This window comes from Clarias gariepinus, chromosome 9, assembly GCF_024256425.1.
Source record: "Clarias gariepinus isolate MV-2021 ecotype Netherlands chromosome 9, CGAR_prim_01v2, whole genome shotgun sequence".
In the NCBI taxonomy this organism is placed as follows: Eukaryota; Metazoa; Chordata; class Actinopteri; order Siluriformes; family Clariidae; genus Clarias; species Clarias gariepinus.
The window spans coordinates 26,646,440-26,662,102 of NC_071108.1; the positions used below are offsets into that span (position 1 = coordinate 26,646,440).

The 15,663-nt window shown below is 40.5% G+C and overlaps 1 protein-coding gene across 1 annotated transcript in view; it reads right to left on the bottom strand.

The window, feature by feature from the left end:
• The window catches only part of plxnd1 (plexin D1), a 96,933-nt gene that overhangs the window by 24,716 nt on the left and 56,554 nt on the right, over positions 1 to 15,663 (bottom strand). Inside the window, exons 15-21 of the mRNA XM_053504977.1 lie at positions 15,107 to 15,246; positions 14,287 to 14,463; positions 14,111 to 14,195; positions 12,515 to 12,784; positions 8,274 to 8,423; positions 5,009 to 5,123; positions 4,511 to 4,618 (exon numbers count right to left, since the gene is read on the bottom strand). Coding sequence (XP_053360952.1) covers positions 4,511 to 4,618; positions 5,009 to 5,123; positions 8,274 to 8,423; positions 12,515 to 12,784; positions 14,111 to 14,195; positions 14,287 to 14,463; positions 15,107 to 15,246 — 1,045 coding nt within the window. The remainder of the gene's footprint in view (positions 1 to 4,510; positions 4,619 to 5,008; positions 5,124 to 8,273; positions 8,424 to 12,514; positions 12,785 to 14,110; positions 14,196 to 14,286; positions 14,464 to 15,106; positions 15,247 to 15,663) is intronic.

The following is a 15,663-nucleotide window of genomic DNA, read 5'->3' on the forward strand; positions in this document are numbered from 1 at the left end:
TAAAGCCAAAAGTACCAAAAGTGTGATGTAATGACTATGAAGGACTAAATCTTTCAAAGAACACAATATACAGTATGTGGAAATGTGTGGTTTGTGGCAAGTGGGGAAAAGAAACGGAAAAGCAAACATGGAGTTAACAAGACTGCAAGATGATACTGTAGTGTGTTTGTGTGCGCGCGTGTGTGTGTGTGTGTGTGTATGTGTTCTTGCCATATATTTCTCCATCTTTACTAATATACAGTAGTCTTCCAGTCTTGTATCCTGAATTTGTGTCTAAGAGCTAAAATTAGAAATTCAGCTACCATGTGGGCTTACCCGAGACACCACACACACACACACGCATATGCACACTCTCTCGCACTCTCACTCAAAGCAGTTAAACAAAAACAATGGCCCACACAGCTTTTCAGCCTACTGTTCAGACAAAGCTACCATATGATCTAAACATTACAACCATCAGTGATCTAACATACAGTATGTTTACTGTGACATAAGCTGAATTTCTACACACTGAACAACTAGCAAAAATCGAACAATGCAATCCAAAAACCTAAGCCCTAAAGAGGGTCACATTCAGTACCATTAAACTATAAGGGAAAAGATTTGCTTTCAGCCAAATTCTTTTCTTCTGCAATCTCATCCTCCTTTTCTACTCGATCTGAAACCAGGTTGGGCTTTTCCCTTAACTCAGCACATTATTAGGGTGAGTCAGTCAGATATTAGATCAGTGCTGTGGGGTGTGATAAGTGTGGGTGCTTTTTCTGCATTAGAGATGACAGGAACTGAGAGTCTCCTTGTATTGTTTTCTGCACAGGATGTAAGAAGGAAAAAAAAGTGTGTGTTTGTGCATGTTTGTGAAGCCGGTCACTGTGGAAACGTGCCTGAGAGGATGATAGGGGTTGGGGGGGGTTCATAGAAATCATGAAGGAAACATGAGGAAGTCTCTCTTTCTCCTTCTCTTTCTCTCTCTCTCTCTCTCTCTCTCTGGCACACACATACACACAAAGAGGCCTGCGGGTGGTCACTGGATTCAGACCCACCATTAAGTTTTTTTTGTATTTGTCAGTAACCACTATTCACTCTCTTCTCAGATCCCTGATCTAGTTTTGTTTCTCTAAACCTAACACACCCATTTACACACCCACACGCATGTTCATCTAAAACAACTTCTTACTGTAATGCAAATCTTGTGATTTTTTACCTCTACGCCTGTACCCTTCTGGATGTTAGTGAAGGTCAGAGATCATAAATGACCCTACAGAACGTCTCATTTAGACCATACTTCTCATCAAGTATGAATCATAGAAACTTAGGTGTGCCACAAGTTTCTGTGCTTGGCCCTATCCTTTTCTCACTTTATACCAGGTGTCATCTAAATCAAGAATTTCACAACCTAGAAGAAATTTTTGGCTGTCAAATGTTTTGGTGGTGCACATTTGGCAACGGTATGAACAGAACGTTGAGACAAGGCTGGTATTATGTTGTTTTTGAAAGTTAGAATTACTTTGAGAAAATCATTTCAGGATGACATTGACTCCCAGACTATATATAACAAATGCCACAGACAAAATGTTGCAAAAACAACTTAGCAGCATTGTAGAAATACAATCGCTGCAATCAGAGACCTGTTGACTATCCACTGGACCACATGGGAACATGCGGTGGAAGCCCATACTGTAAGTGTGCTTACATAACAACGAGTACCACAAACAACATATTACAGTAGACATTGTGGCAATGTTTTGTTTGGGTCATTCATTATACGTTATCTCCACCTCATTTTAGAAGTTATTCTGATTTTCAAAGACGCGTTGTCCCAGTGGTTTTGCTGATGTTATCCTGATCTTGTCCCAACACTGAACATGATCGCAGCATTGTTGCAACCAACATTAAGGTTCCTAGTGGGTAAAGTCAAAGCTGGGTGAAGTCAGAATAGTTTATGGAAGTATAACACAACAGAGATTAGAAGTTAGCAACTTAAATTCTGCATTATAAAGTGTTATGTTGGTCGCATTCCTGCACATTTTTCATGATAGTAAGTTATACCTCAGTTTACCACAACCTCAAATTAACCACACTTTTCTTGCTTTGCCGACATGACAGACTACCACTTTCAACTCAGCCTTTCAAAGATAAAGCTTCTTCTTATCCTGAAGATACACACAACAGCTTTGTCAAGCATGGCATTTTCACTTTCCCACTCTCACAGGTTTGCTCTGGCTAACATCAGGAAAAAATGTACTGCACCTGTCAGAATGTGCAACACAGCTCATACTTCAGCCACCCGATATCTCACGCCTCAACTACTCCAGCTCTGTGCTGGCTGGTCTGCCATCTCGCTCTATAACAACACTGCGAATGATCCAAAATATGTGGCATGTCTGGTTTCTAGCCATGCTAAATACCTGTTTTCCATCCCACCAGGTGATACCACCAGAGCTCAGGAGTGAGCTCTGAAAGCCAGATGTTTATCACTTGTAATGGCATTATAGTGCAAGATGTTTGCATTGCAGATGTTCAGTAAGCGTCTCAGTTCTTTTCTATGAACATTACTGCTTCGTATAAATCTATGTAAATGTCTCATCTTTGGCTATATGAATACCTTTTCAACAGGCACCAATCCCTATTTTTTGTTTATGATATAATACTGTTATTTCACTTTACTATATATTATAATTATAATTTTGACCCATACTCAGTACTGACCTTCCTTATGCTTCCTCTTAACAAACCACAGTTGCAAAGTAAGAGAAAACCAGTAGAACTTTATCAACAGGGCCATGTGTAGCAGAGCCCCTCTATAGACTTTCACAGCTCCATACATTTAAAACAACTAAAATACTACTTGAAATTTTTTAATCGGAATGAAAGGTGTGGTGTAAACCTCGGACCATCCGATCTGCAAATACAGCTTGGCACAGGTTCCATGCAGAATGCCCTTCCTTACGCAACCCTCCCATTTTACCCGGGCTTGGGACCGGCACTGCATCCAGTGGCTGGGGTTTGGGCACTGGCTGGGAATCGAACGTAGGCCTTTCGCGTCGCAAGCGAAACACCTACTCCATCAGTGCCCCTGGTGTAAACCTTTCATAATCTGTTCAGTGGGTAAATATTAACCATGTAAACAATTGCTCTGATCAATTCTCTCTTTTTTTTTAAATAAATATATTCTTTTTGTGTATGTTTGCCCCATGTAACATTATGTGATGTTACAAGTTTCCGGGATAGAAATGTAGCTACCATTTCCAATTATTAAAGTCATTGAGAACAACTCTCTCCTATCTGCATTTACTTTCGTTCACTGAGTCTCTGGCTGTGGAAAAAGTACTGATTGGCTTGTGGTTTTACGTGTAGTAAAATGTCTAACCAATCACAGATGAGACCAAATGCTTGTAACCAAGCATAACGCAGAAGGATTTTTCAAACACGATGGGAAGACCAACCTTACCTCAAAGTTGGAGAAAAATACTTCTCCTGTTGTATGCGCCAAGCAAAGAAGTCTGAGGATCCACCCCACAACCCACAGCACCCAAAGGATCCGCCAGACCCAATAGCACCCCCCAGAGGTCCTGTTAAGTCATGAATCAGGGAGGAAGAGCTGCCCTAGTGGCACAAGGCAACCCTGTAAAATATTGGGCTTAATGTTTTGGGTTTTAATTTTTTAACATCTTCGAAGTTGTAAACACACATCCTACTGGGTCAGAATGATTTTGCCCCATGTTCACAACTTTTTTATATATTTAGCCACTTTTACACTTATTGGTCTGTGTAAATCATTACTTATAAACAGTCCTTCTCTATCTATGTGGGATAGATGTGCACTAAATCACTAAATTCAACTCCTGTGTTTCACCGCTGCTCTTCTCCTTGTTCTTCCTGCATGTTCCTTGCACGTCTTTCTGTTAGTGGAAATGTATTTTTTCGCAGCACTTGTATCACTCCTCAAAAGTCTAGACTCTTGGACTGTATTCGGCCTCACTTGGAAGCTGCTCTTGGGAAAAGCTTGTGCCAAAAGAATAAATTGCTTGAAACATGTCTGTCTTTTTATTCCTAGCTTCACCTCACGTACACACCCCATACACCTCCACACCTCCACACACACACACACACACACACACACACACACACACAGAGCTAGATCACAGTGCGGCCTTGACTCCCCTCTGTCCGTCTTTTGGCCTTGGCGTCTCCACTTGGTCTTTGTCTCTGAGGACTATAAATCTATCAAAACACACTGAAACGGTGACACTTAAACAGCCTGCCCTCCTAAGAACACTAAAACACACAGAAAAAGCCTTTCTCCGTGCCTTTTCATTTCTCTCCGCTTCCCGAGTACAAGGTCTTCTGATGGACTCGGTTACACACGTACATCCACTTCCAGTCATCTCTCTTGGAAACATGTAAAGAGCCCCAAATGAGATTTCTACTCTTTTAAGACTCATTTAGAAGCCTGTCTCTACCACCTGTGTGTGTGTGTGTGTGTGTGAGTGTGTTTTTGCGTGTGGGTTACCTTTGCGTATCTCCTCTCTGATCTGTGACTCCATTTCTTCCATCTGTAAAAGAGTCTTCTGCCAGTATCTCTCTGCCCTTCGGCTCTTGGTACAATACACCACCAGCGCTAGACACACACACACACACACACACACACACAAAGAGGAGGGGAAAAAAAATCAATTTTTTCTTATTGTGTTCATCCGCTGTGTCAGTGAAAGATTCAGAATCAGCCACACGTTCAGTCTGCTGACTTTTCTTTGCTAAATCTCAGAGATGAAAGATAACAGTGCAAACAGTGAGCGCTTTGTGTGTCCTTTTCCTGTATGTGTATATTTTTGTGCGTCTGTGAACTGCTGAGAGAAATTTTGACCTCACTACCTCTCTTTTATCTCTCCCACATCTGGCGCATCTGTCTCCATGACGACAGACTGTCCATCACATCACATTGCATCACACACACACACACACACACACACACACACACACACACACACACACACACACACACACTTACCCACTGTACATAGCAGCAGAAGCACACAACACACCACAACCGTGATGGTGGTAGCTAGTTCACTGCCACCCATCTGAACCACAGCGATCTCTTTGTGGAAATTACCAGCATGCACCTGAGAGTCAGAGATAGTGACAGAGAGAGAGAGAGAGAAAGAGAGAGAGAGTGTACTTAATTATGATCCCAAAGCATTATCAAATGATCATGAATAAAACATGACGGGGTGTGCTAATATAAGAAAATAATAAGTGACGGAGTGGTGGAAGTCTTACTGTTTAACTGTTTCGCTCGGTTAAAAATTGTGGAATGTGCCCGAAGCACGCTCCTGTGGTCATTTATATTAGAGCACTCATTACCAAACCCTTTTATATCTCTGTCTTGATGTTATTAAAAGAACAACCACGAAAAAAACCTCAGAATGCACTTTTTGTCTGAAGGCTCATATGAGACAGAAAGCTTAAAGCTACAAACGCTGAATGGGACCTGTTATGTAAAGCTCACTTTTAGACTTTCAGAAGGGTATGAAGTGTCCGTGTACAAAAATGAATAAATAAACAAGTAAATTCCCTGTTTTTTGTCTGTTTTCCATTTTTGCATTGTTTTAAACAAGCCCTATTGTGACCTCATACAAGAAGATACCCCACCCCTGCTTGTTGTTCAACTCTGCTCTTGGGGGCGTGGCTCAGGGGTATCTCGTTTACTCCCCCCCCCCCTTTTTTTTCATCTTTAACACAAAATGAATTAACTTCATTAGTTAAAGGTGGACTCCAGTCACGCTGTAGAAGCATCTTATGGACCACTGATACTGTAGGCGCGGGATGCACCAGAGTTCAAGTGTCATAATAATACTTGTATATATTACAATTTGTAATAATTACAAATACTTATGTAAATGGTATATTTAATCTTAAATTCTTTAAATAAATAAACAAGACACTTCAAACACCTGTTCTTACTTACTGTGAAGTATGATGTGTGGAATATTGAAGGGAAAAGGATTTAAATTTAATAAATTCTGAGACCTGTGTTAACGTATTGAAGAAATAAGAACCCTTTAAGCTTAAAACTAGCTGTTAAAAAGCACTTACACTGGAGACTATTCACTATATGATAAACATACTGTATAAATATTATTTGCTTGCCTTTCTATGCAATAGCATATTTCTCCTAAAGAATAATGCACAAAGATTAATGTACCTTTCTAATCAAGTCATATACAGTATACTGTATGATTACTGGGTTTGATGAGTGATGTAAATGTGCACGACTAGCAAAAACACCTCAACACTCTTGTTGTGTTTCAAGGCAAACCTATGCCCTGTATTTCCCACACATTTTAGTGTTACGTCACAGTAGCTGCTGACGCTGTTGTGCTACATATCATGCCTCCTCTGACAGTGGAATGCCATCACGCTTGTTAAACGCACACACACTGAAAGTGATTTCTTGCAGAACTGATTTACCAGTTTGACCAGATTTCATGTATATGTTCTTGATGGTAAATCCCGTTTTTTTTTTTTTTACAGTAGATTTGCAGTAATGGTCTGTTGGCTTCATGGATTTTTAAGATATACTTTTTATAGTTGTTGTCTTTGGTAGTTAGAGATTAGGCACAAGACTTGCTGAGGTATTCTAAAAGATCCTTTAATTTAGAGTATAGCTATATGTATTATGGGTTCTTTTTCCAAGATTATATAATATTATGTAATAAAATATAATATTGCATGTAATTCTATTATAAATAAAATGCACACACAAAAACATCTCCATCACTTGAGAGACTGCTCTATTTACCAGTCTTTCATAAGAAATCTATGTGGCATTATGACTGTCAACACGCACACACACAAAGTAATGTGATGCCACAATTACTGAGTGTAAGCACTTTTATTTCTGTTTTTTCAGTACCTTTTGTCTGAGTGCAATAATGACTAATGCTCATGTGCCTTACATCCTTTTTCCTCCTGAAGAAGTTGGATTTTGAATAATTCTACTTCCTTTTGTCGAAGACGCTTTGTCATTCTCTTAAGAAACAAAACAGCAAAAATCTGGTATTTCCAGGCATTCTTAGCCAACGGGTTTGATGTAATACACTTTTCCACATTTTCTCACAGACATTTATACTGTACAGTACATAAGTAAAAAATAATAATAATTAAATCATTACACAACCAACATGAAGCGAAATGCACATTCATCCACATAATCCAGTCTAGCAATGAGTCATTGCAAAACATGAGGAGAGAAAGAATCAGAACTCCTGGACTTTCCCACAATACCGAGCATGTGTGTTTACAGACGAGTTGAGCTGAGCATTCCCGCGCAAACACACTGTCTGCCTTACGAGCTTTCTCTTGACCTATAACCTTTGACCTGTACACGTCTCTCCTAGCTTCACTGGCCTTATTTGCTCTGTCGAATGCTTGTCCGAGGAACGACTGGAATTCCTTTCTTCTCTCCGCTTCAGTGGCTGAATCAGTGGCTGGGGTGTGTGTGGGGGTGTGTGGGGGATCATTAGTAAGCGACAACGGCGTGAGCAAGGTTAAATATAGTAGCATTTCTTTGTGTAAGAAGACTCAACAAAGAAAAAGAATGCTTACATACAGTACAGTACATAGACACATATTTAGAAAGTGATTAATATCGTGCAAAGCCTTGATTAGCCCAGTCAAAACAGCGACTGGACCAACATGGGAATGAGAGTTTAGCGTCGCAATGGGTGTGTTTCGTCCTGCATGTCGCTTGGACATGATGGGGCATGCTGATACTGCTGTGTGTTTGTGCGACTGTAAGACACAAGATTACTTTTTTTTTTTTTAGCTCGATGCGGGTTTGTTATTTTCTTCATTACGCTTTAATGAGCTGGATGAATCGCGTCTAGCTCTTTTTTTTGGCCGAAAAAACTCTCAATTGACTGCAAAATCCATTTTTCACATGACCGATGCAATCTGATTACTAATGCATTTTGATTATTTACCATGAACAAGTCTATCATTGCTTTTCTAAGTGGCTTTTCTGAAATCCTGCTCCTCACAGTAAACTTTTTTTTTCGTAAATAACTCAAAAACCCGTGCTTCTTTTACCATTATGGCTGTTTAATCAAATGAAATTGTGCTGGCTGATGTTATTCATCAAGAGAACTTGTGCGGATTTTGGTGTAAGAAAACACTCATCAGCAGGACGAGCAGATGGCGTTTTTGAGCGAGGAAAGCTCTTTGGTGATGTAGTTGGAGGAAAGGCTTGCGGGTAATGAAGCTGAACTTACAGTGACAGGCAGATCTCCGCTAATGGAGCTCAGCGTTCTGTTGATGGTGCAGTGGAACATCTGTTTGTTGTCGAAGCTGATGTCACAGCGCTCTGAGCCAATCATGACTGAGTACTCGTCCTGAGTGAGGTCCAACTCGCTCGGCCCTTTCTGTTGGGGGGAAAGGGGAAAAAAAACAAGATCGGAAATCATTTGACAAGAAAGACTAATGGAGATATGAAATATTTCTTTAACTTTAGCATTTTCCACAAATATCTTTTAACACATTCTAGTGTTACGCCCTTGGGGTGAATACACAGTATGGAAGTATATAAGTAAAAATAGGTTGTTTATAATAAAATGCTCTGTCAAGTGAATAATTGCACAATTATGTAGAGCAGGGCTTGTTCTCTTTTCTCTTTCTGTAGAAAACCTCTTTTAAGTGAGAAAAAAGGAAACAATATTCATATTTGATATATTATAAGAGGTTAGGATACGACTTTAGAAAACGCATTATTTACTTACACTATGTTGTGTGTGTATGTGTGCATTATTCTTTACCATTTTTATAGGACCCTTTGTTGACCAGAAAATGTTAAATACAATAATTTAATAGCATTTTAAGACTACACAAGACAATTGTGTAAAAATTGTCCAAAGTTAATTTTTTTGTGATATGAAATAATTAGGAAAACATTTATGGAGAATATACTGTATCAGCCGTAACATTAAAACGCCTAATATTGTGCTGCTGAGGCGGCCGACTCCAAAAGACCTCTGGTTGCTGTGGTGTCTGGCAGCAGGAAGTTGGCAGTGAATTGTTTGGGTGCTTTGGGTTGCGGGGTGGAGCGTCCGTGGATTGGACTTGTTTGTCCAGTGCATTCCATGGATTCTGAGTTGGATTGAGATGGGGGGATTTTGAAAGTCAGACCAACAACCTTGAACTCTTTGCCTGCTTGGCCACATACTCGGCAAGCTGTGATGCCTTGGATGTTCTGGTGCCTTTCCATCATAGCCAGCGTAGACTTGCACTTGATTTTTTAGCACTTTGTGCTAGATTGGCTTTTCTGTTGGAGCAGACTGGACAGGCTAGCCATTGGTCCCAGCAAGCGTGAATAAACCTTGGGGGTCTTGATCTTGTGACCAGTTTATTGGTATTTACTTGATAATAAATGGTATCCAATTCACCTGGCACTTGTGTCACAAACAAAAAAAGGCAATGGATAAAAATGAATGATCGGGATGAGCGCTTAAAACCCGCCAGTGGTCCATTGTTCATAGAACATGTTTGGTTGGTATAAGGAGTTGGTATAAGAGTTTCTTCTAACACAAGAACAAACACATGCCCGTGACTAATTATTTAACCCCCTACATTCTGTATTCTAATCAAAGTTTTTTTTTTTTTTGGACTGTGTGTTCTGTGTTTGAATACTGTACGATAAAAGTTTCACAGTCCAAATGTGCTATTATAATAATAATTTTAATTGCTACCATGCTCTGCAACAGCAGTGTAGAAACACAATAGGCTACATATACATATTGCTATTTGGTAAATTCTTCTAGTGCAGTTTCTTTATGGTGCACTATGTAATTAAGTGATTTATAAATAATAATAACGATTGCTTAAATAACAAAAATGAATAATTGCAAAACGATTGATTGAACTGTCTGTTCTAGCAAAGTTTAAAAGAGTCAGAAATATACGAGTCACCTTGGGACTATAAAAAAAAAGACTGCTTTATTTCTTGATATATTATTTATTTTCATTTTTTTTTTTTATTATCTTTTGTCCCTTTAGGGTCTCTGAGGTTTGCTCAAAAAACATTCAGAGTTTTCATTAAGATAAAACAGAGTTGGGGATCAGTGACCTATGAGCTGTACTGATACTGTAGCAGGAAGTCCCAAAAGAGTGTGAATGTGAAATGGTTTAAATTTTGTGAGAATTGCTTCACAACGAACATTAGACCGTGTGTATTCCTGTAGAGAGCATGCAATTTGTTATACTCCACACACTCAGTAAATGACTACTGTCAGTGATAACAAAGCTGTGCAAAAATGTTTGGACTAATTCATAGGACATGTTTGTGGGTGTGTACAGCAGGTGTCCTATCCCGCTTACTCAAGCTGTGTGTCTATGTGTGTGTGTGTCTATGTGGAAGAGACAGTGTTTACAAAGGACAAGATTTCTGGAATCTCTGATTAAGCTCTAGGGGCCTCATCCCTTTCCTGTGACCACACATCAACAAATGCTCGCTCACACACACACACACACACACACACAAACACACACACACACACCTATGAGACGCGCACAAACAAAGGGCACTGTCGCGGTGTAAGGAACGAGTAAACAACTGATGTTCACTTTAGCAGAAAAGATACATTTTTTCATAAAAAAAAATAAACTCGAAAAATTTATTTATATATTTATTATAATTATTATCGAGGACGACATCATATAAATATGATACAATAATTTAAATCCTTATTATTGTACAGTGAAACCTCGGATTGCGAGTATCACAGTTTGTGAGTGTTCCTCAAGACGAACAAAGATTTTTAATAAATTTTGACTTGAAAAACGAACAAGTTTTGGTTTACGAGTACCGAGTATCATGTATCACGCATGTGCTTCTTGTTTTTGTTTTTTCTCCTTGCTTCTTGTTTTTGTTTTTTCTCCTTGCTCAGGGCTCAGCCTCATACACACACATACACACACACACACACACACACACACACACACACACCAGTTCTGTCAACAAAATATTCAGAATTACCATTTTTTTATATTTATAACACTAATAATTTACATCAGGCACATGTGAAAAATATATGTCCACACACACACACACACACACACACACACACACACACACACACACACACAGTATTTAAATTTCTTTAAATGCATGCATCAAAACAGGAACAGATTAAATGACATTCCAGTTCAATCAAAACTGGAACTAAACAATTTCCCTGGCAGTCCCCATTTCTACTTAGCGCAAACACACACACACACACACACACACACACACACACACACAAAGTCTTAAAACTTTCCATTTCATTCAACAAGCAAAACGCTTGTTAAAGCCTGGTCACATGAACATGCCAGTTAAATCCTTGTTCTTTTTTTACTCCATGCAACCCCTTGTCCACATACTGTACATGCATAACGGCACACACACACACACACACACACACACACACACGCAAACACACACACACACCCTTCCAATCAGCCAAAAGTTACATCTCAGACGCCCCATCCTACTCCCCCGCGCCCTCACCCTCTTTCCTCCTCACGTCCTCATGTCCCTATTCTTCTGCAGGAAATAAACACTTCTTGACTTGGCCAGGGACTTCCGTACGATTCCCTGTGTTTTTTTACGGCCCACGGGTTTTGCACGTCTGTGTGACTTCCTGATGTGTGTGCAAGCACGTGTGCGTAAGCAGTTTCGTGTCCGATTGCGCAGCACGCTTTTATGATGTTGTTACAGTCATGAGGAACACGTGTGAGCCGCACAACCCTGTGTGTCAGCTGAACAGCGGAGGTCATACAGAGCATGGTGGCAGCGCTTAAGACGGCCTGGTGTCTTTATACACCTCTTTGATCTGTGAGTGTGTGTTAATTTATAGGGCTCTATTTTTATGGAACATCATCATAAGTTTTTCCCCCCCCTCTAGTTCTTACCCAGTTGCTATTTCGGAGTGCTGCAGCAGAGGGTGTGACATTTGAAATCTGACATTTTACCAAGAACGCGTCTGCCACATCCACCCACCGGTGTCATCACGTTGTGCCTCATTTTACCATTGTGCCATGATTATTAAAATAGGACCAAAAAGTCACGATGTTATAGATATGGATAATGTTCATACATACATACAGTTTTTACATACTGTAAGCGTGTTTGTAAACGATTGTCAGTGGTTACCTTAACCTGCATTTACCGATCAGCCAGAATACTACAGCGCAAAACATTATTTAACAGTATTGTGTAGGTGCCCTTGTGCCACTGAGACAGCTCTGGCACCTCAGGGCCTGTCTCAATAAGACCTCTAGGGGTGTGCTGTGGTGTCTAGCACCAGGATTTTGGCTGCAGATCCTTTGGAGGTTGCGGATAGGGGCCTCTGTGGATCGGATTCGTTTTCCTGGCACATGCCCTGCGTGCTCGATTGAATTGGGATCTGGTAAGATTAAAGGTATAAGCAAACTGGCATATGCATCACGTCATATGATCAGCACACCCACATGCACTCACATTGATGATGAGCGTGAGCGGTTCCCCGGGATGATGCTTAATAAGTTTCTCTTTGTTGGCGGTGTAGAACTGAGGGTCTTCCACATACTCGAACTGGAAGTGACCTGCATCGGTCTCCTCCTCCTCATCGTCCGTGTCCATCTCAGAGGCTGCGTGGCCATTGCGTCTGTACAAAATTCCGTTCAGTTTAAACTGAGCCATGGCCTGCTGAGATTGGCTGGCTGCCGGAGAGCGGCAGAATATGAGATTGGGCGAGGCGATGGTGCAATCCTGCCAATCAGAAAGCAATTCTCGGGTCACAGGGAATAGGAAGTACATGAACAGTAACGTTCTCTTTCATAATAATTTTTTCACAACATCAATTCCGAAATTGTTGGGAAGGTACAGAAATTGGCAATAAAACCAAAAAGGCATAATCTGTAAAGTCTCTTTACCTTGTACATTATTAAAAACTCTATAACTGATTATTTGATGATTGTGAATTTAAACACATTGAATTTCAAATGTCAGCAACATCATGCAACAAGTTATGACAGTTGACTGTTTACCAACGTGTACAGTAACATAATCATTTCTGTTAATAGCACTTTTTAAGCATTACGACACTGATGACACCAGTTGGTCAAGTTTAGCTAGTGGGAGTTACCAATCTTTCATGATGTAGGTCTTCAACTGCACAATTGTGCGGGGTCTTTTTTGCACTATTAAATCCACTACACTTTTCTCAACTGGAGCACCCGTACTCCGTGTTTAGCGGCCATGCATATGTAATCTGAGCAGAAAGCAGTTTGGCATTGTCCTGCTGGAAAATACAGGGATGTCTCTGAAATAGATGGTTTATGGATGGCAGCATATGTTGCTCCAAAAATAACTCCATAAATATTTTTCCGGCAGTAATGGTGCCCTCTCAGATATGCAATTTACCCATGCCGTGGGCATTGGCACATCCCCCATACCATGATGTGACTTTTGGACCTGACGCTGATAACAGCTTGGATGGTCATTTTCCTCTTTGACCCAGACAGCATGATAGATGTTGTTTCCAAAAGAAAATTAAATGTTGACTCAGCATTTATGTGGACCATAAAGCACATTTCCAGTGTGGCACTTTCCTTCTCAAATAAGACGACATGCACTAGCATTAAAGCACGTTATACTGAAAGTAAGGGGTACTGTGCTGGGCAAATTAGTGAGCCTTGCTTCATCCTTACGCTAGAAGGACTTGGTATTTATTCGAAACTCCTTGTATACTGTTACATAAATGGTTCACCTGTGTAACATCACCTGTTTCAACACACAATTAAACTCACACGGTACATCATAAAATAATGTCTTATTGTAAGTGATTTCATTAGAGTTGAAGAGGGTGAAGAGACTTTACCCATGACCCCTTTCTTTTGTTTTATTGCCCATGTCCATACTGTCCCAACATTTTGGGATTGGAATAGAAAAGCTAACATATTACAATGGCTTAGATCAGTGCTGTATTGTACTGGAAAACCAGTAAACACTTTCTGACCAATCAAAATCGAGAAATTCAACAGCGCTGTGCCGTAACACTGTATCATCATAAACACAAAGCAAACAGGTACTTACTGATTGGCCGATTCCCACCACGTCCATGGTCGCTGTCTGAACCAGATCAAAACTTTGACCAATCACCGAGATCCCACGGCCACCACTGAAAAACACACAAACACACAGAAACACATTAAATACATTGGAGGTAGGTCTTTAGCGGACTTTGATAACGTACCTGGGATATATCTCACCTCAGGTAGCTTTTATTAGGTTTTACGCTGTTGATGACGGGGTTCTTTTCATAAAAGAACAAATCACTAAGACGTCTATCACACGGCCTCTCGTCATATTCCACACACACCGTCACGTTTTCTGCGACGTCGGGCACAGCCGGGGGCATCACACACTCGATGACGTCCTCAGACAGCCTGTGAAACAACGCGGGAATGCGGATGACGTCGTGGCCACAGGACAGACACGGTTATGTAATACAGCTGTGACTAGAATGTACCGTAGGTGATGTGATCTGTATTCATGAAACATCTGTCTCACTTTCATGAGTCTGACATTTAACTATCAATCATGGCAAACCCTGAGTAAGGGCATGGTGCCGCCATATTTATCAAGATGACTGACTATGTAATGAATTATTTAGCACAGGTTAGGGAATGTTGAGGATTTATAACGGTGGACTCGTTTTCCATGTCAAAATTGTTCAATCGTGAACCCAAATCTAAGACTAATATTACTGGTGTAAAGTCACAACCATGCATTGAGTGCAGTGCATACAAGAGATCTTGGAGATTTTTATCTACTGTACATATGTGATGGTGAAAATAAATTTTGCATTCGTTAGCTAGTGAAGCCTGTACTTAATGTAGGTATAATCTCTTCTCGTAATGTCTCTGGGGTTAAACATATATATTTAAATAAAAAATCTAAAACAGTAGTATTCGCTCGTTGCATTTGAGATGATATTTGAGTCAGATTAGCATGTTTGTTTCTGCTTAGCATTTAAATCTCACATCTTATCTACTCTTTTTTTTTTTAAATCCAAAAGCCCATGCTCACCTGTCGATTTCACAGTCCTGAGTGGAGTTCACCTTTACTTTAACAGCCGATCCGGCATCCAAAAATGCCCCATGGATGGTGAGTCGGGTTCCGCCTGCGATTGGGCCGCGTATGGGATTTAGATAATCTAGCCTGGGCTCCTGTAGGGTGTAAGTACAAATATGATGTGATTGTTGCGTCCTGTGATATAGGTATAGTTACTCCTTGCACTCTCCACTAAATATACATTCACCTTATACATTATGTAAATGTGAGCATACTCTATATAACCGTTCTCCTTCCCTCTCTCCAAACATGGTGCACCTGAGCGCCAGCGATCCAGACCCACTCCAACCACCCCAGACCTGTCTGACTAATCCTGATGCCACTTTCTCTGGTTGAAGATCTCATCGCATGGAGGCCCATATGGTCTGCCTGGGATGTGTGTGGTGACTGGGGACGGTTCCACTTTAACATGAAGATAGTCTGGGTTCCCTGTTGAGTCTGGTTCCTCTCCAGGGTTCTTCCTATGCCCATCTCAGAGATGCCACCTGATACTCTGGTAATTATGATTTATA